A 21,973-nucleotide genomic window follows, 5' to 3' on the forward strand; every position below is an offset into this window, starting at 1 on the left:
TCGATAGTGTGCTTTTGTGTCGTGTCATGTTACCGTAAATGAATTGTTTATTTACGAATGTGTCATGGTATTGCCTTGAGAATAGGAACCGGTACCGGATCTGACTCTTAGGGGCAGCCGCAGACCTTGCTGGTAGCACTAAGCACTAAGCTTAGAATTCATGTGTACGTATATAATGACATTATGCGAAGTTAATTCGTCGAAAAGCACTACTTTGAACCTCACGAGTTCTACCGTAAGCTTTTATTTACCCGTAAGCTTTTGATTTTATCCATGCTGGTGACCACTTTTGTCGTTTTATACCAATGTCATCGTGACTGCAATACTGTCGGCGTGACAGCGGAATTTTGACACTGTCGGTGCATTTGCCATTTTGGCTTGTCATGAATGTATGCTTGTCGGAAGCAGGTTGGAAGGATTGAGGCAGGACTTTATCTGGACTGAAACATAGTGGCAGTGCACTGCTTACCAATTTTTGTCAGAAAAGCTGTGAAACGGTCGGTGCCGGTGAGTTTGTGTAATTGTAGCATTGTCATTGCTTGTTTGTCTGTTTGAATGCATCATTTTCTGTATCCGCTTGTATGATAAGCCGTTTATTGATTGGAACAATCGGAGAGACAACAGCGCTAAGGAATGCACGAATTTATACGTTCGAACAATGCCTGACGTTCTCATGCTACTCCTAAACATGATTGGTCGTTTTAGCTGCATACATGTGACTGCTTCTGTAGGGTGATAGGTTGTTATGCGTGTATGTGCTGTATTTGTATCACGTTGTTGGAATGTGCTATGCAGTGACATTGACTTACGCCGTCTGCTGCGGCTCCAAAGCCAAGCCAGCGTGGAATTGGGAGAGCTCGGTCACCCGCAGCTGGTAGCTTAGTATATTAGCTTATTATGGTACTGGCATTATATGAATATCAGAATTTCATAAATGTGTTTACGCTTTAGGTTCATGTGAGTGGTAAACCCTTAAATAAAATAGATTAATGTAATATTTAGTAGAAACATCAAAGTAGCGGGCCACTTATTCGAAAAGTAGAAAAACTGATACAAAGAACTACCAAATTTCCTGAGGTATCTATCAAAGGAAACTACTAAAATTCCTGAGGTATCAAAGGACCAAATAGGCTCCTATTAGGTACCCACTATTCCGTCGTGAAAACGGCTAATAGGATTTACTAGGCTAACTTGTGTACCCTGCATCCTGCATTTTTTGCCCGTCGACATGTCAATTCTAGGGACTGTGTGGTGTCAGGGATCAGAACACAGACACCAAGTTAGCACTATGAGTCCTGCAGGTGACATTTCGAAACTTGAGACGTCTTGCAGCGTGCACGCTCGGATTGACATGGCATCAGTTGTTTTGAGACGTCTCCGACGGCAAAACATCTATAGGGGAATGGGATGGGGGTGTTGCAAGTTCAGTTTATGCCCCCGGATCAGCTATCGGGGCAGCTCAATGGAACTGAAACAAGAACTGAAAAGAACTGAAACAGCCGAGTGGTGGACAAGGAGTGGGTAGGAAGTGGAGGGTGAATTGACCTAGCATATGAATCTCTGCTGAAAATATGCACACTGAGGACCCTCCTCACTGTGCTACCCATACCCGCCAGTGGATCGCCGCGTGCTCAATACTGCATAATGATCGGCACGGGTTCACTCGGCGCCAGCCTCGAGTCCATGCACACCTGCAGCAGGACCACGTAATGGGAAAGATGAGCGTCAACGGAACGAACAGCGTATGCTGAAGTTCTTGTGTCCTGTGCCTGCCTTTGATTGCCGGTTAGTTCAACGTTCTGATCAGGAGTTAGATGGGGAGGGGCAGAACCTCTCCATGGTCTGACAATGCAGTATGCAGGTGTTCGACTGAATGTCCCAGTGGAGTGTGGTTCTTATCAGTCGTTTCATTCTAATAGCCCGCTCTGAATACGATGCGGCTGTTGGTTACGTTATGTTATAAACAGTGATAGAAGACATATATGATTTAAAGTACTTACAATCTACGTACTTTAGCTGCATGCCACGAGCCATGTAAGAAGCAGGATGTGTAAATCGAAACATACCTATCTGATATCTCTACTCAGTCGTTTCTAACTGAGCCCAACAGAAAGGACTATAGTTCAGTCAACATGTGCGCTGGCCAGGCTTTTATGTTTTAAAACCAAAAAATTTTGGTTGGTGTTCACGTTCACGTACAAGGATGAACTAAGGCAGGTCGCACACAAAACATCATGAAAAACTCACACGATCAATAGAACGTCAAATATTGAAAAGTTCTTGTGATACTTTGATTTATACATCTTTGTCTATATCAATATAAGTACCTCATCATGTTCCTCTGTGTCCTCGCGCAGTGTGTGACCTCGGTATCATGAGCTCGTGACCTCGGTGCCATGACCCCGGCGCGCCTCAGTTGCTGCGCACCGTGACGCTGCACTAGTGACTGCCGGTGTTACGGGCGTCTGACAGCTGTCAGGTAGAGGAGGACCTAGCCTGTCACCAACCGGAGTCGTCAGCCATTAGCTACCCGCCCACCCAACACACGGGCACGAGGAACTCACGTGAAAAGCACGACCGTCAACGTGATGAGCGGGTGGCTTTTTGAAAGCGTGATGAAAAAGAAAAGAAGCCTGATGATAATAACACGGAACAAAAATGATAGACGAACGCTCCTTTTAGACGCTGATGACGGTGATTTAGCCGAAACGCGTTCGTCTATCATTTTTGTTCCGTGTTATTATGCTTGTCTCAACTGAAATACAAGCCTGATGATGTTGTGTCGCAGCAAGTGGTGCTATTCGTGGTTAGGGAAACTCACGGTAAACAATTACCTACCCATTGATGATTAGACCGCTTAGTGTGAAGCATTTAATAAAGACATGCCTGATTGCTTCGGTGTCAGTTGGTTCTACTCGTGGTCGAATTGCAACCGTTTAGCCTGCAGAGCAAAAATCTTAAAATTGACGATTTTACGGAAACGGTCTTTCCTCAATATCGTTTGATTCAAAACTGGCAGGCCATTGATATCCCGGCATCGTGTTTCGCTCGTCGAGACACGTCGAATGATATTGTTAGACCTTAAAAAGTCATTTCAAAACCTTGACCTAAAGTCAAGATCAAGACCTGACCAGAAATGATCATGCTGCATTTCAGATGGTCCGTATCGTTGAGCTGTCACTCATCTCATTTCTAATCAGCAGTTTTTTACAATAACATTTTGATAGAGACCCGTAAGCTGCATTTATCAAAAGTTATTGTCAAAAAGCTGCCGGAGACTTTTCGTGACCTGATATGATCTCAAGAGCGTAAAGAGGGGTCACGGGTGCAATGTTCCGGTTCAGTGTGTCATGTCTGCCTGTTACCCGATATTTTAGGATGACTAGGATATGACTTAGGATATGACTTCCGGGGGCTCCCCTCCCCCCCAAAAAATGCATTTCAACATTCTCTCATTGACTTATAATTGAGAGGTAGCATACATTGTTGTTTTTTATCAATCTCTGAGCAGCCGTGGAAAGTTCAAAAGCGATCGTTCAATCGATGGATGTAGCTATGACAAGCATTAAAACTTCCCTTTTCTGAGTTATGTTCTGAGTTATGGTTCTGAGTTAGTTCTGAGTTATGGTTTTTTTACATGACCTGGTGACCTAACCTTGAGAGCCTCGTGCCTAAATTTTTAGAACATGTGCATGAAAAGGCGTCCTTAATACGGCGGCGGTCGGCGCCATCGTTTTTGAAATATCTGCGGAAACCGCAGGAGGGGCATGGGGCGTTCGAACACACCCCCCTCCCCGGCCTGGCGCGGGTTAGCCAGTCATAGGAGGGTAGGGTTAATTTGTTGACCCCGTTTGCTATATTGCCGTCGAATGGGTAGGTAGATTTTGCAGGAAAGCTAGAGGCATCGCAGAAGTATGAGGAAAATCTGCCCCCTCTCCCATCCTTGATAGCTTGGGAGTTCTTTGCGACCAAACGTCCACAGTCTCACTGATAATTGTTTAAATTAGAGGCAGCACTGGCTGCGGCTGGCGGTTGCGCGCCCGCCAAACCTGTCACTGAACAAGTGACCTTTACTGAGTAATTTCCGCGATCACATGGGTCAGCCATGACCCGCGTGCTCTGCCCTGTGTGTGGGCGGGAGATGGACCCATCAGCTCGACAGAAGACTGACAGACAGGAATATCCGCCCCGGCGGCCGCCTATAAAACGGTCCGATCGGCCCGAGTCGACGAGCCCTGCCGGCGCCGTGCGGTCCCCTCCGTCACCCCGGTCCATCCAGTCCCTCCGGTCCCGTGGTCCTCCGGTCCCCGTGGTCCTCCTCGACCGCCATGCTCCGTCCTGTGCTGCTGCTGGCCCTGGCGGCTGTGGCGGCGGCCGCCGGCACCTACCCGGGCTTCACGCTGAAGCCGGTGTTCTCAGAGATCGGCCTGCCGTCTCTGTACAAACCCCAGTACTCCCTCGGCGGTTTGTACGGATATCTGCAGCAGGCTGACATCCCGAAGACCCAGTTTGTGTCTCGCGTCCGCAAGTACGGACCCTACATCAGCCGTACCGTTCTGCCGCTTACGGTGAGTTTCAGATCCGCCAATTTACGGCGAGGTTTAGATCCCCCAACCCAAGTCACGGTGACTCGGAGATATTCAATTCAGTAAATGTAAAGTGTCAAACCGATACAGTCTCTGAACTAGGATAAGCATTCAGAATAAGGCGGAGGGAAGCAAAACAGGTAGAGAAAAAATAGGGGTGATGGAGGAATGAAGCTTTACTAGTCATCCCATGTATCACTACAGAATGATGCAACATATCCAGAATACCTGAGCCAACCGCATTATCTCATCAAACGTCCCGATTGGTGTTGACACCCATTTTAGGTCCTCTCCCCTAAAAAAACTGCCGAGGACGGCCATTAACCCGCGCCCGGCTGGGGGTCCTGGATTTCCACGCCCTGCTGGGGGGGGGGGTGTTTGAACACCCCCCCCTTGTAACTCGGCTCCTGGGCCACGTAGCGATACGCGGTAGGCGGCGTTCGAAAGAGCGTAAAAAATAATGACGAAATCACTTCAGTCAATTTTTTGGTCAGGTCAAAGGTCAGGTCACCAGAGGTCATTGAAGGCAAAATTTCGCCGATTTCCAGGTCGAAAGTCGAAAATTTCCAAGAAGCCAACGCATAACTCGGGAACCAATAGAGCTACAGCGCCGCGGAAAAGTGCATTCGATAGCCCTATTAACGCCCTTTCTGAGTAATTCTCTCAGATTTGACCTAACGTCAACGGTTTTGCCTGCAGGGGGCAAAAACTGCAAAAATAGCCGATTTTTTCGGAAACAGTTTTTCTGCAATAACTTTTGACCCAAGCCTTGTACGAGCTTACTTTTACCGGCATCGTGTTCCTCTCGTCAAGACGCATCGAATGAACTATAACTTGACCTTGAAAGGTCAACTTGAAAATTTGACCTCAGGTCAAGGTCATGACCTGACCGGAAAGGGTCATGTTGCATATCAGTCGATCCGTATCGTCGAGCTGAACACATCTAAGGCGTTTTCATCGCTCTAGCATGCCTCTATCAAAAGTTATTTGCGAAAAACTGCTAGATACCATTCGTGACCTAAGATGACCTCAGGGCACAAACAAGGGTCACGGACACCATTTTCATGTTCAGTGTGTCTAAAACACTTGTAATTCGGTGTTTGGGAGTGTTTATAATGTCTTTCGTCCAAAAGAGGCGCATTTCAATTTTCTCCCATTGACTTATAATGGGGAGGTCGCAAAATTGACCTGACCTTAGGTCATCGATATCAAAATTCTGAGATATACATTTTGTACATGCTATTGCTCTCAGCAATCGCTGAAAGTTTCAAAGCGATCGGTCACTCGGTGTAGCTATGACAGACATTGAAACTTTTTATGAGGTGAGGTCACTTCAAGTGACCTGGTGACCTGACCTTGAATGACCTTGGTCTGAAATTTTCACAACATGTGTAGAATTGATGTATGATAAGGTGTACCAAAAACGGCGGCGCTCCGCGCCGCCGTTTTTGAGATATTCGCGAAAAACCACAAGGGGGGGTGTTCAAACACCCCCCCCCAGCAGGGCGCGGGTTAATGTTCTATGGCCGACAGTCACCAACACCAGACCTGCCTCTATCTGCGCAGTGTTGGTGGTTCTGCACAATAGTGCACTTTGTGGGCAGGCTAACGGGGTAAGCCAAGCTGCAAGCTGCACCCCATCTTGCGACCATGGGATACCAAGGCAGACGCAGTGGCGGCGGAAGCAGGGGGGCAAGGGGGGCAGCTGCACCCTAAAGTTATGGAAAGGGGCGCCTCGAAAATCTGTAGAGGAGGCAGGAAGTTAAGAGGTGCGGCAGCCATAAAGCTGAGCAGTGCGAGGCGACACCGCAACTGATTTTTTTTTTTTATAAATTTAGTCCGAACCTTTTGATGGGAAGGATTCACAAGGACAGAGCCACCGCTAAGCGAAGCTTGTTGCGATGACCCTGCCCTCTACCCTCCGATCGCGCAATTCCGATTCTATGGCAGAATTTAGAGTCCAAAGTTTTACGTGCGCACAAAGCTGCGCACGGCCGGTCCCCTCGCTGACTTCTCCTGGTTACGGCCTGCCACCAACCGCAACCATACCTGTCAGGAGGCCCATAAATTTCGAGCGCCCGTCGCGCTTCGAACCCGGACTGTCATAACCGGGAACGCGTGCTCTCACCACGCGGAGTCCAACGCTCTAACCAACTGAGCTACGGGACCGGCTATAAAGGCACTTGTGACACGAAGAGGGTGGCAATGACGTGGGAAAAGTATCTTTTGATATGCTGAAGAGTGGAGGGCATCCTTATCTGAAACAAAGGCAGATGCTGCCGACCCTGTCGAATATAATCTTGCCAGGCGATAAAGGCTAGGAGGGCGCAGCCACTCGAGAAGCGCGCCATGCGGAAGAGGGGCGCATGCATGCGAAAGAGGGGTGCCTGTGTGTGGGACGAAAAAGAAACATTTATGGAGACGTCTTTGAAGGCGATAGCTTCCGAACGCCAACACGAACATATGAGGGCTTGTAGCGTTGCAGGCTCCATGCGACAAAAAGGGGCGCCTGATGGCCGATATGCGAGAGGAAATTAGTTTGTGTAACATCTATCGGGGGCGGTAACTGCAATAGTGCAGTGCAGGCCAGGCGGCATGCTGCTTACCGGCCTGCAATTCTCTGTCACCGAGTTAGTGTTATGGATTCGGCGCCTTATTCACTAGTCCACACGAAGGTATTGGAACCGTGGAACTCTTTTCGATATGCCTTATTCGGAGAATCTTATGATATGGTGATGAGGTTGTTTCTAAACGAACATTATGAAGGTTACATTTACGCTATGGAATGTACCTAACTATTTCTCGTTACATAAAAACTGTAATTCTGAACGCGTTAACAGGTACAACACATTGTCAAACGTCTCTTCACTGTTTGTGTTACTACAACCGTGTATATGGTAAGGGGCGCCCAGCGGGAAGGGGCGCTTCAATAGGGGAAGTTGGGGCAATGCCGGAGTTGGGGCAAAGCCGAAATTCGAGATATTTCGAAAACCGTAAGACATGGATGCCACCTGTCAGTGATGCTCTGAGGCTTAAAGGGACCCTCCCACCTTCAAAAAAGTTAACGAATTGGCATGAAAGTGATGTCGCTCGGTTCAGAAGGAGCGAAAACGAATATCTACCAAATTTTATCGAAAAATATTCACCGGTTTTCAAGATATTAGACTTTTACTTTTGTTTACTTTTTGGGACCTCCGCTGTTCCTAGCGACTTTATTTGAAAGTGCGGCATTTGTTGCGCGCAAAGCAGCATATACCACCGCGTGCTACAAAACGTTTTAGTCAAACATTTAACGGACGTTCGAAAGCCTGATGACGTCATCAGATTCCCGTAATGGTTAAGAGATAGGGACCACGCTGGTCCCACCCTGCAAGTAAAGGGAAGAAATTCCTTGAACACCATAAAGCTGCGGGGGTTGCGACCAGGATAAATGGTGGTTTCTGAGCCTGGCCGCAAACTTGGCTATCTCAACTCAAAACTAATGTTAAGGTGGGAGGGTCCCTTTAAGTGACTACAATTATCGCATGTTTGTTACGAGTCGTCATTCGGAATACTTCGGCTGTGAGGGCGCCAAGAGCGTTTTCAAGGTACGCGTTCCTTGTACTACATGCGCCTTTGAAGCTGCATTTCTTACTCATTATGCTACCGTTTGTCTGGCCAATTCGGTCAAGTAATCTTCAGCATGTCTTTGCATAAGTGTGCTGCCTATTTGAAATTTATACGGCACGTTGAAAAGTTATGGGCTTGCAAATGAAAGTATGGCTGGCTGGGGTAATGCCGAAAACGTGCAATTACGCACGTTAAAGCACGCTACGTGGACTTTACTGCTGTAGAATAGCAACGCGAATTTTTAGTCACACAAATTACACTTTCAACCGACACAACGGCCTGTTACCTATAAGGAATTATTTACCTGGCATTTTCTTATTATATCAAACAATTATAACTTCCAGTGTGCACCAAGCGTCCTCAAGCTCTTAAAACGCGTGTCAGCTTTGATAAATTCTGGATAAAGTTTGAGATAAAGTGGCAAAACATCAATGTCGGCATTCCCCGTAGATCATTTCTCCCATTTTCGGCTTTCCCCGCAGTCCGGGGCAACGCCGAAAAAGTCACTTCTTTGATATCTTTAGTTTGTGCGCTTAACGGTATGCGAATTCATCAAATGCGCCTGGTATGTTTGAAAGGCAAAAGACTGGCCTCTCGAATGACGCCAACAAGAATAGCTTATGTTGTCTACCTTGCGTGCTACGGGCGTCAGAAAAAAAGTATTCGGCGTTCCCCCAACTTCCCCTATCGTTTGCACCCCTATCCTAGAATACCTTCCGCCGCCACTGGGCAGACGCGGCACCACGGGTCGACCAGGGACCCAGTCTGTGTCACCCGGACCCGCGGTATTCACCGGTATTCCCTTCGAAATTCTTATTTCTGTCATTTACTTATGTTGCGAGCATCAAATGAAAATCAGTTCGTGTCTCATTGGCACGCTTCACCATGATCATTGATCAAGACCCCTTCAAAACAACAGTAAAATTAATGTATGGAGCGAAACAGAGCTGTTGTGTCAAGCATAGCCACCTACTGGGAAGCGTAAAGACACTTCGCGAAATTGCCTTCATTAAAGTACATACATAGTGCGAAGGAATGTGCTTCATATCTCATTCGCGTCCGTATAAATTCATGCAATGTTTCATCTTGACTAAGTGCTGCATGGGTGTCAAGCGGTAAATACTTGAAGTCTTCGATTGTTAACCCTCGCCCTGGCAGGGCATTTTTCATAACACGGCCTGGCAGGGGGGGGGGTCGATGCGACCCCCCCCTCGCGATTGGCTCCTATGGCACCTAGAAACACTAAGTTTGGTAGGTAGGTGGGCCCCCTGGGGTTCTCGCCCCTGTGCAAATTTGGTTGCTCTAGGTCAATATTTAGGGGGGGTTTGGGGGGTATAAATGTAAAAATTTCGCTAAAACAGGTCAAAAGTTTTTCGCTTATAACTTTTGATCCAATTAAGATAGAGCAAAAAGAAAAGCACCAGTGAACTCAGCACGTCAAGGCGCGTCGAATGATATACTTTGTAGCTTGCTTAAGTGTACTTAAAGTTTTTCTTAAATTTTAAGTAAACTTAAATTAATAAATTAAGTTCAAGTTAACCAAATTGCATCATATCGCATATCATTCGATTCGGCTGATCACCAGGAACACAATGATACCATTTTTTAAGCTCTAGCGTCATTCTGTGCCAAGTTATTGACAAAAACGTCATTTGACCTCAGTTGACCTCACTTGACCTGACCCATGGATAAGTACACCAAACAAAGAAGCACCAAGTGACCTGCTGTTAAGTACTGTGGTTTCAAAGCACAAAAGTGATAGAACGAAGCGGATATCTCCAGTATTTTCCGAATTTAGTATTTTCCCATAGGCTTAACATTACGACGTAATGACCTCTAACTGACCTCAGGTCAGTGACCTCAAAAAACCCGAACTATATGTTATACAACTCGGTGAACTTAGCACATCCTGAAAGTTTGAAGGAAATCAGTCCAAAACTGTGAGTTGGACAGGTGCAAAAAGAAAATTGAAATTTGACCATGACCTTGTACCGGTTTTCTGACCTGTTGACCTGACCCAAGGTCACCCGGACCTGAAATTTTCAGGTCATATGTAAAAAGTTTGCCCCATAGGCTGTGCCAAATTTGGCGGCGCTGCGCGCCGCCGTTTTTACGGTATCTTCGAAAAACCTTAGGGGGGGTCGCATCGACCCCCCCTGCCAGGGCGAGGGTTAAAATGTCACCCGGAAAATGGCTGACGGCTCACGCCACATCTTTTTCTAATGATCTTTCACGGTGTGGGGCTCTTTCTTTCCCTCGGCACAGCACCCTTGGACGGCAATTATTCATGAGAATTTTAATCAATCACTTTTGAAAATTATTGCAAACACGCATTGAACGAAATGAGCTATATTCTTTAAGTTTCTCAGTGCTTGTGCGAGGATCATATTAAAGCATTTTGATTAATGATTAATGACCTTACCCTCGTAGTTTGAAAAAGTTAGATCAAAACACTTGTTTATTAATAATTTCGAGCACAGCTCTTCATCAGAATACAAAGCTAAAAATGTCACGATAAAAATCCAATCTTTGACAGTCAAAGATTGGATTTTTATCGTGACATTTTTAGCTTTGTATTCTGATGAAGAGCTGTGCTCGAAATTATTAATAAACAAGTGTTTTGATCTAACTTTTTCAAACTACGAGGGTAAGGTCATTAATCATTAATCGAAATGAGCTATAAGTGAAAAACAGTCATCAGCTCTGCGGTGCTAGGCAGTTACGCACACGCAAAATAACGGCTAAGCATGAAGCATTTACCCAAAGGCCAACCAAATTTTTCTCACCTGCGCGCTTTTTGTTTCGTTCCTTACAACGAAACTTCTCTGTTCGACAATTGTTTGTCACAGAGCGGTCTCCACCTTTTGGCTGGATGATGACTGTAATACTCGACCAGTTTGTGCTCGAGCGAAGCGCTTTTGCATCGTGTCTCGAATAATGATGTCAGTTACAGAAAATCGTGATACCGATACCAAACCAAATGCCCACAATACCCATGGAAAAAATAACGAAACCGAACCAACTTGGGAATATGAGGGAAATACCAACGTTTTACCAATATTCGGACCCTTGTTCACTAGTGAGGGTTCATAATATCAACAAAATACCAAATGCATTCGCCTTGAAATACCAAAAAGTAAAAACCAAGTTGGAAATGTAAAAAATGTAAAAACATGACCTTATTTCCTCGATAATTGCCAAAACTAATGCTGTACAAATATATACTTTATTTGAAAGATGTAATATTTCGACCACAGGTCTTTTTCAAACAGTTTCAAATTAGAAAAGATAGCATTTCCATTTGCCGCATTTCCAACTGCCTTTCAACAAAAATCTATGGTTGAATCGTGCCCACTAGCTCACTCGCACCACTCATGAAATATTTGGCTAGCAAAAATAGCATCACATAGGTCACGTATTTTTCAAAATACGTAGTTTCAGCCGTACGAGATAAGTAAGTATTAACATACCGACTGACCATAACACAAAACATCCTACAGGCCTTCGCCATTATTTCTCACAATTTCGTCCAAAGTCACCCAGCTGTCTACAAGGCATAACAGATGCAGCATGCCAGCAACTATCATATGCTGTCCAGTGTCCAGGCTTTTACACATTTACGTGTCTATCCGTCCAGTATTCACATAACACCGTAACACCAGAATGGAATACAAAGAAAGCAAAGATGGGCATAATTGGCATACTCGCATTAACATACCTATAGCGTTCAATGCCATAACATATAGCGTTCGATGCCCATAATCAAAAACACACATAGTCTGCACCCTCCCCCCTCCCACACACACACAAACACTATCTAGCTTTGAACGCGTGAACATACGCAGTACCTAGTGCACAGTACATATACAGTACACATTTACACATACATCGGCGTTGTTCCTAGCATTGTTTACCTTACAAAATAGGCCAAGACGATACATTACTGTTGAGTTCCGGACGGTTCTTTCTTATCAGCAGCGATTCAGCTATTTTACGGTCTGGATGGTCTTTAGACTTGTACAATATTTTAATTTTGAGCGGAGCAGACGTCCCATCTACGATACTGTCACCGTGTTTCTCCGTAAAGTGATCACCCAACGGAGTGTCAGGGGTCCTGTTGGTCATGTCGCGCACGTGTTCATTGAACCTGAGGCGCAATGGCCGTTTTGTCTCTCCGATATAAACACCTTCCCTGTCATTTCCCCCGCAGATCCCACACCTGATTTCATATACCACATTTTTCTGAGTGCAATTTATCTTTTCTAATTTGAAACTGTTTGAAAAAGACCTGTGGTCGAAATATTACATCTTTCAAATAAAGTATATATTTGTACAGCATTAGTTTTGGCAATTATCGAGGAAATAAGGTCATGTTTTTACATTTTTTACATTTTCTACTATTTATGAACATGTTCCTCGCACAAGCACTAACCTCATTAAAAAACCAAGTTGGTATCGGTTTGGTATCGGTATACCAAAGAGTTGGTATCCGATTGACATTGCCAGTCTCGAACGTGTCCGCTGACATTTCTGAGCTGTCTCTTACAATCGCTCATCCTGGTCAGACATCCAGCTGACACTTCCTCCGTCGACATGTTGCAGAAGCAATACAAGGGCGTGCTGGCGGACCTTCTGCAGCTGGCGGTGGTCCGCTACTACGGCTGTGAGCCCGTCATCAACAAAAAGGTCCCGCTGTCCACCTACTTCGGACGCTACGTCAAGAAGACCAAGGTCTGTGGGCTTGTGGTGTATCCCCGATCAGCGCTTGGGGCTGAGTAGTTTCCTGGTTCGCCGAAGAGCAGGGTTCTTTATTTGCAGTGATCTCTAATCCATCACGAACGCAGTGCTGCAAATTGCTGGGACTCAGTTTGTGAGATAAGAGGAAAAATCAGATAACGATGAGATAGCGACGGGGAACAAGTTCTCCCATTCTTTCTACCAATCATAACTTCAATTCATGGCCTTACCACTGTTCTGCACCAATATCACATTAGCTCTCTGTTGCATCTTCGACGAGCAAATCTCTTGACATCACTTCATATTATTCGCACAGATTCCATCGCCGTACCGCTACAACACCAAGTACGTACGGACTTTCCTTGATGGCTTTAAGGTCTACCTGCGCCGGCATCTGCAGCGGCCGCAGAAGATCTCGATCCCCAGCCTTCCTCCCAAAGACATCTTCCCCATCTTCCCCGTTCGGCCTCCCAAGCCCTCCTACCCCGGGTACGAGATCCTGGCCACGCTGAAGAGCCTTGGACTGCCGCCCCTGGTCAACCCTAGGGCCTCTCTGGGTGGCATCGTCGCCTACTTGAAGGTGGTTGGAGTCAGCAAGACTACCTTCATCAGCCGTATCCAGGTCTACCGCCAGGCCATCATTAAGGTCGTGCTGAAGTACAAGGTAAATGTCTGCTTGATGTGAGACTTGAATATGATGAAGGCCACACATCGCGCTATAGCTTACATGACTGAACAGACTGAATAACTCGTGTGTAGTGAGATTCAAAGTGTCTCTTGTTTAGTTATTTTGACAGTCAGTATCTAGAGAGAAAACGCCTAGTCTTGCACGGACGTACTCAAACTCTCGTTCTGACGTTTGAGCTTTTTGTTTCAGAAAATCTACACGGGCTACAGGCTGGACCTTCTCCAAGTGGCCGCTCTCCGCTACTATGGCCTCAAAAAGAACACCAAGTACGAAGTTAGCTTCGGCTACGCTCTGCGCAAGATCCTCAAGGTAAGATCCTATGTTTCAGCGCTTTAGTATTCTAAACCAATCTGAAGCAAAGCAAGGAGGCTGCTTCTGTATATTGAAAACTGCAATGCGACATACAGGGTGTCCCAAAAGTAAGGTCATGATTTAAAACTTAAATATCTCGAGAAGTAAGAGTCCGAATCACTTCCAATTTTAACACGTGCAAGATACATCCATAAAATTATTTTCTTGCATGCTTAAACCATTTTTGATCATAACTACACCGAGCAGTAGGCATAAAACTGAGAAGGTCGAAATTCAACTCTTAGAGAGGGTCCGTCATTAAAACAAAGGGTAAATACCGCCTAGTTTTCGGCCCTAAGCAGACCCTATCAGCTCGCCCTATCTCTGAACTCATGCATAGTTTCGTCTCAACCGGTAAAACGTCAGAAAAAAAGGTAAAATGTACGCACAGGGCATGTATACTTAGCCACCTGTGCTTCGAGGTCCTGAGGACGACAGCGGGAATCGGGTGAAAATAAATCAAGAGAGGTGGCCGAGAGTCCTCCCAGTGGTTCTTCCGCTCGTCGCAACGCAGCTGTGCCGACACCATCAACCAGCAGTGGTTTCAGCAGGATGGAGACTATGCTTGCACCGTCCTGAAGATCATGCATTGTCTCCGAGAGTGGATGTGAGATCGCGTAATTTTCAGTCAGGGCAACGCCATTGAATGGCCTCCGCGGTCACCTGACGTTACACCTTCATATTTTTATTCTCTGGGTACACAACGGAAAGGTTGTCTTTTAGGACAACCCAACGAGCCGGGAAGAACTAAAGGATGATCCCTCCGAGCAAACATAAGCGGCATCTCACCAGAGAATCGCTCCAGAATAGTGGAGGAAGTAAAACGCAGTCTATTCGTGCACGCGGCCCGAAATGGTAGCCATGCAGAAAAGCAGCAAATGTGGGGCTACGAGCCAATGTATTGACTCATACGTATATCAGAATAAAGTTTTATAAAATGCTCTTTCATATGATGTCCTATTTATTTCTATCCATCGCGTATTTTTGGCGGTGTGGCCAAAACAAATGATGACCTTACTTTTGGGACACCCTGTAGTCATCTCTTTTCTTTTGTAAAGAGTCTCATTCGCCATTTCAACATTCATGGGAAACCCTTACCTAAAACCCTGAAATCAGATGTGGGACTTAACCTACCTAAGGTGCGTTTCTCTTTGATGCGCCACAAGTTTTACACCACAACATGCGGCGTCTGACTCCCCCATTTCTTCCAACAGCCTTCCATCAGGATCAAGTACAGCGTGACCTACGTGAGGCAATTCTTGGTCCGCTTCAGCCGCGTCCTTGTCGCAGTCCCGTATCCCGGCTACAGTCTGCTCCCTGTCCTGCGCGGGATCGGTCTGCCCAAGCTGTACCGACCCAAATACACCCTCGGAGGTATTGTGGCCTACCTGAAGATCAAGAAAATCAGCCAGGTTGCATTCATCGCGAGGATTAAGAAGTACAGACTGAAGATCAAAAAACTTGTTCTGAAGTATAAGGTAAATGCAAATAAAATTATGGTTGTCTTTCCTGAAAGCTGGGATTGGCAGTGTATGTATTACTATATAAATATTTTTGCAAAACAATCATTATTATTGAAACAAATATCATTGATTGAATGTACACGTAAAATGTAACTTACGCGCTTTCGTTCCACTTCCGAGGTAGAAACTTCTGTTTAGAACCGTAAAGGGTATGCCCTCCGCTTGCCGATGACATGCATGTTTATGGCCGATTTAATCGTGTGTAGTGAGATTCAAAGTGTCTCTGGTTTTGACAGTCAGTTACAGAGAAAATACCTAGCTGTGCCTTGTACGGGCGCACTCAAACTCTCGTTCTGACGTTTGAGCCTCTTGTTTCAGAAAATCTACACGGGCTACAGGCTAGACCTTCTCCAAGTTGCCGCTCTTCGCTACTATGGCCTCAAAAAGAACACCAAGTACGAAGTTAGCTTCGGCTACGCTCTGCGCAAGATCCTCAAGGTAAGTGCAAACCTATGTTTCAGTGTTTTCGTGTTTTAAATCAATCTAAAGCAAGGCAAAAAGGTTTCTTCTGTATATTGATAGCTGCACTGTGATAACTTTCTAATAGAAAGTCATACCTTTTCTTTTGTAAAGACTAAAGAGTCGCATTCACTATTTCAACATTCATAGGGAATGACCTTACCTAAAACCCTCAAATAACCCTCGCCCGTATAGGGGGGGGGGGGGGGTCGAACGGACCCCCCCCCCCATGGTTTTTCGCGAATAACTCGCGTAAAAAGCAGCCGATCGCGGCGAAACTTTCAGTACCCTCGCGTTCATCAATTTCACACCTACCCGGAAAATTTCATGACCCTGACCCAAATGACCTTTGACCTGTGACCTACTTTTCGAGACCATGTTTGGCTGGAATCGCGATTCGGCGTATGTCGGCTCGCATCAGCCGCGCGTTTGCAGTCTTTTCGTGGTTCCAAGCGTTCAAACATGTGTTATGATGTTGCTTCCATGCATTAGGGTGGGTGTCAAGGTCACCTGAAGGTCAGGTCAGGTCATTGACCTTTGATGACCTCGGTTCACTCTTTTCGAGTTTTACATGTTTCTAGGCCAGTTTTTGGAGCTGAATTCAAATTTAGCAACCATATGAACATTTACGAAGTAGTTTTGGTGCCTTCGTAACATGTTACGAAGCTGTCAGAGGCGGTTGCCACCTACTACGAATACCCTTACTGGTTGACCTGACCTGACCTGACCCGACCTGGTCTAAATACATGAAAACATCATCTGTGATCAAAACTAACATGATATTCGCGATCAGCACCCCGAAAAACCCCATAGCAGCCACACTTTACGACGTTCTAACAGGTCCCGATTTTCCCGCCTTTAGGGTCATTGACCTGACCTGCAAGGTCAACCAATGACCTTAAAATTGGGTATCATCGGCTTCCTCTCGTCACGGGCAACACGCTCGTTTTTTCCGCAAAGCTCTAGCTCGATCAGGGGCGAAACGGCAAGGGGGGGTCCAACGGACCCCCCCCCCTTATACGTTCGCGGCTGGAAAAACACCAATACGGGCGAGGGATAAGATATGGGGACATTACCTACTAAGGTGCGTTTCTCTTCGACGCGCCACAAGTTTTGTACCGTTGCATGTGGCGTCTGACTCCCCATTTCTTCCAGCAGCCTTCCATCAAGATCAAGATCAGCGTGACCTACGTGAGGCAGTTCCTGGTTCGCTTCAGCCGCGTCCTGGTCGCAGTCCCGTACCCCGGCTACAGTCTGCTCCCGGTCCTGCGCGGGATCGGTCTGCCCAAGCTGTACCGACCCAAGTACGCCCTGGGAGGTATTGTGGCCTACCTGAAGATCAAGAAAATCAGCCAGGTTACATTCATCGCGAGGATTAAAAAGTACAGACTGAAGATCAAGAAACTTGTTCTGAAATACAAAGTAAGTGCAAAGAAAGCGGCAATTTTGCAACAGTTAAAACTGGCATTGGAAATTTTGCAAATATGTACAAATATGCAATGTTATTTGATGAATGCAGCATTGGTAAAATGTCGATTATGAACTTGTATATCAAGTTATGTAGGTAGGAGCTTTTATTTAGAAACTTGAAGGATGTGAGCTCCTTTTTTCAATAAACATGATATTACATGTTTATGATCGTTTAAAGTGGCTGTTGGCTTTTAGAGCTTGGATGACCTTTGCGATAACAGCATGCAATTCTATTTCATCGCAGAGGCAGTACAAGGGCTACCAGCTGGACCTCGTGCAGATTGCCGCCCTTCGCTACTACTGCATCTCCAAGAAGTCGAAGTACTCAGTCAGCTTCGGATACGCTCTCAAGAAGACTATCAAGGTATCAGGATGAATAATACATGCAGTCCATTATCGCGGGCGTGAAACTTTGTATATTAATTTAGCAAACGTCAGCAGGACACAAAGGAGTATTGAATTTTACAGTTTCATTTCTCTAATGGGATTGATACGATAAAGACTTAGACGCGTCAAATTCCACATACCGTCAGCAATTGTTCCTGGGGAAAGCATTTCACTGTCTCATATTTATATGTTCCTAACAAAACGAAAATGCGGCATGGAAACGAATGACAAAATTCCAGGAAGTTCACTAAATGAACAGTCGCAAAGCGTTCGCGAGACAAAATCTAATTTGAAAATGGGTGATACGTTTCAATAGTTCAAGGCCGTCGTTCACGACGGAATGCTGGCATTTTAATCGGTGGGACGTTACGTACCGGGAGTTCCTAAATAAACAGTCGAATTATTTTTGCTTCTAGTGGCGTCAACTAACAAAATCACAACAATCAAATTGCACGTGATGATAGCACGTGCAATGCCATTTTATTTCATACCAAAATCAATCACTTTCTATCATGCAGCCGTATAGTACAGACATAAAAACAAAAATAGTACATTTCTATTTTGAGACAAAGTCAATCGTTGCAACACAACGTAAGCTACGCCGACACTTAAAAAGGACCCAAGTGCCATCAAGAACCGTCATTTTAAGTATAGTTGAGAAGTTTTTGGCAAGAGGTAGTGTGGAGAACGTAAAAAAGGGTAAATGTGGCCGAAAAAGAACCAAGAGGACGCCTTTAAACGCCCAAAAGGCACGAGAAGCCCTCCAGAGGAGCCCACAAAAGTCGCTCAGACGGCTGGGCCAGGAACTGGGCTGTAGCAAAACCACCGCTCACCGTTTGGCCAGAAACGACGTTCAGCTGTTCCCGTATAAGGTCTCCGTTCACCAAGCACTGTCGAAAGTCGACAAACAGTCACGGCTTCTTTACAGCGGCTGGTTTTTGAGAAATTGCGAGCAGGACAATGAGTTCCTTCACCGAATCTGGTTCAGCGACGAAGCCCATTTTCATATGGATGGCCGCGTGAACTCCCAGAATTTTCGATTCTGGTCGACGGAGCCACCCGATTTGGTCGCGGAAGCCCCTCTGCACAGTGTGAAGTGCACAGCCTGGTGTGCAATGAGCAGCAGTGGCATAATCGGACCTTTCTGGTTTGAGAACGACGCTGGGGAGTCTGTCACCGTCAACGCTCAGCGCTACCGGCAAGTCCTAGCCAAGTTCTGGACTGCGCTGAACAGGCGGCTGGGTGGAGACAGGCAGCTGATGGACCAACAATGGTTCCAACAAGACGGAGCCTCGGCGCACACGGCCGTTGCGACTCGAGAATGGCTGCGGAACCGATTCGGTTCGCGGGTTATCTCCCGCAGAGAGGTGCGGACCTGGCCCCCGCACTCTCCGGATCTGACCCCACTTGACTTCTTTCTCTGGGGTCACCTGAAGTCACAGGTCTACAAAAGCAACCCCAGAACCACAGATGACCTCAAGAGGGCCGTGTCGTCCGCGGTGCGCCGAGTGCGGCCGGAGATCTGCCGGGCTGCGGTGGAGTCCGCTCGGCGACGCGCAGAGCTGTGTGTGGAGCGAGAGGGGGCTCATCTGGAACACGTCCTCTGTGGCCGCAAATGAAGAGACAGCAAAAAGAAGATGGTATCACGTGAAATGGCATCGACTATTGTGTATGTTAGAAAGTGATTCGTTTTTGTCATGCCTTCCATGCTGATAATATACAGCTTTTACATACGACTGTTTATTTAGGAACTCCCGGTAAGATAGCTATGGCATTGACATTTATCTTCAACTGTCAAATTCATGATAAATTTAGTCCATATAGCCTACGATTTACACTGATGGAGATATCTATGTATCGACAGCTTTCAATCAGGCAGAAGTACAGCATCAAGTACGCGCGAATCTTTCTGGAGCGTTTTAGCAAGGTCCTGGTCACGCTGCCGTACCCTGGCTACAACCTGATCCGCGTCTTCAGAGGCATTGGACTGCCGAAACTGTACAGGCCCAAGTACAGCGTTGGAGGACTTGTTGCCTACTTGAAGGTGGTCAAAATCAAGCAGGTGACCTTCATCAGTCAGATCAACAAGTACAGCACTTCTATTCGGCAGCTGGTTCTGAAGCACAAGGTAAGTTTTACTTTTCATATCCTATTAATACTTCCTACAGCAGCCAAAAAAAAAAAAAATATAGCTAAGAAGTAAGATAACGCGATGTTTTTCTTTCTTTAGCGTGAAAGTGTATGTAAGTGCGAATTCTTAGACGTTTACTCTGATTGGGCCTAATTACTTTCGCTGCTAAAAATTGTGCATGCCTTCGGCCAACGTGTTTGAGTTTCGTGAAACCGCACGCCAGTGATTCGTGCCTAGCGCGCTCCGTACAGAGCTCCGTATAAGGGCCCCGTAGAGCCCTTGTGACGTGTGGCAAACACATCTGTCGTTGCAGAAGCAGTACTCTGGATTCCGCGTCGACCTGCTGCAGCTGGCCGCCCTGCGGTACTACGGAATTAAGCAGGACTACTCCGTGAAATTCATCGTCGCCTTCAGGAAGGCTCTGGTAGGTGGACGCTGCTCGTCATTAAGATAAAAAAGATCTTATGGTGCTAAGACTGAGATGAAATTTTTTCGTTGAGGGTTATATGACAGATGGCTCAACTATGATACCTATAAAGGTCAGCCAATGAGATGGATATGAGATATCAACAACATCTAATGCCCCAGCTGCCTGGTTTTAGCTGATGTCCACCGAAAACACACCGTTTCTCTTTTTTCGCAGGTTCCTTCGTTCAAGATCAGCACACGCAGCATCAAGGCCTTCCTCGTCCGCTTCAGCAAGTACCTGCTGAAGCCGGTTTACATCAGCCCCGTCTACAAGCCTCGTCCGGCCACCTACCCGGGCTACCAGCTGAAGCCCCTGCTAACCACCGTGGGCCTGCCGAAGCTGACCAAGCCACAGTACTCTCTGCCCGGCCTGGTGGGATACCTGCAGAGTAACAAGTACCCGCTGCCGTCCCTTGTAGGACGCATCCAGAAATACGGACCCAAGATCAGGTCGACCGTCTATCGCTACAGGGTGGGTTGTGGGCCCACTGGCGAGCGTTACGCCAGTTTTACCGAAATTCACACTTCAATATTTCTTCCGACTGAAAAGCTGCAACGTTGCTTTTGAAAATTTTGCATTGTACATGTCTCATCTTTCAAAGAAGCATATCCATTAGTGATGGGAAGGGTATACATTAGCTGTTTTCACGACGACTTATGTATTTGGGTAACATATGGTGCAGATCTTGTCAAATTAGGTTCATTGTTTTCTCAAATTTCATTCAAAGTTCAAATTCAATTTCATTCAATTCAAAGTTCATTGATTTGGTCAAATTTGGTGCATTTGCCAACTAACCCGTCCCGAAAACGACGTGTAGAGCTGTGTAGCTCCAAGACCGCCTCACCACTAAGCGTTTTCGTTCCAGCCGAACTACTCGGGAGTCCTCACGGACCTGCTGCAGCTGTGTGCCATCCGCTACTACTCGCTGCCCCTGGTCATCAGGAGCAACGTGGGCTTCGGCAGCACCTTCCAGCGCTACATCCGCTCGCAGGTCAGTGCACTCTGCAAGAACGTAGGGATAACGCTGGTCTAAAATCACACATGAACGCTTACATGCGGACATTTGTAAGCTCCGGCACTGATAGGTTGTGTCACATTCGGGTGTTCTGGCACTGATAAGAATCATTTGAACGCTTACAAACATTTTTATCTATCTTCATCTTTAATTAGTTAGGAGCTCTACCTTATCACTGACGCGTGGCCAGTGGCCACACTGGCTGTGTGATAATTTTGATTGTCGACAACATTTACACCTAGGGCGAAGGCCTCAACAAACGACTTTCGCTCATCACCTTCGGGCTAGAGTGACATCATATAGTCTGTTTTACTATTGCTTGCTATCCCATATAATTCATATTTGTACATTTGATGTGTACACAACTGAGTTTCATTTTTTAAGTATAGGTTTGATGACTTTTTTTTGCATTGAAATAAGAAATTAAAGTACTCTCTCTCTCCTCTCTCTCTCTCTCTCTCTCTCTCTCTCTCTCTCTCTCTCTCTCTCTCTCTCTCTCTCTCTCTCTCTCTCTCTCTCTCTCTCTCTCTCTCTCTCTCGCTCTCTCC

The 21,973-nt window shown here is 46.2% G+C and overlaps 1 protein-coding gene across 1 annotated transcript; it reads left to right on the top strand.

Annotated features, from left to right (window-relative positions):
* Positions 1–4,328: 4,328 nt before the first annotated feature.
* LOC122377256 lies at positions 4,329–21,401 on the top strand (the record flags this gene model as incomplete). The annotated part of the gene is made up of 12 exons (XM_043357215.1): positions 4,329–4,568; positions 12,798–12,926; positions 13,249–13,596; positions 13,810–13,929; positions 15,186–15,449; positions 15,813–15,932; positions 17,112–17,375; positions 17,668–17,787; positions 19,675–19,938; positions 20,255–20,365; positions 20,585–20,881; positions 21,276–21,401. Coding segments are annotated over exons 1-12 (2,403 nt in total), but the record flags the coding sequence as incomplete, so codon positions are not given.
* Between the last annotated feature and the right edge of the window lie 572 nt (positions 21,402–21,973).

Source organism: Amphibalanus amphitrite, unplaced genomic scaffold (genome assembly GCF_019059575.1).
Source record: "Amphibalanus amphitrite isolate SeventyFive unplaced genomic scaffold, NRLGWU_Aamphi_draft 002674F_arrow, whole genome shotgun sequence".
In the NCBI taxonomy this organism is placed as follows: Eukaryota; Metazoa; Arthropoda; class Thecostraca; order Balanomorpha; family Balanidae; genus Amphibalanus; species Amphibalanus amphitrite.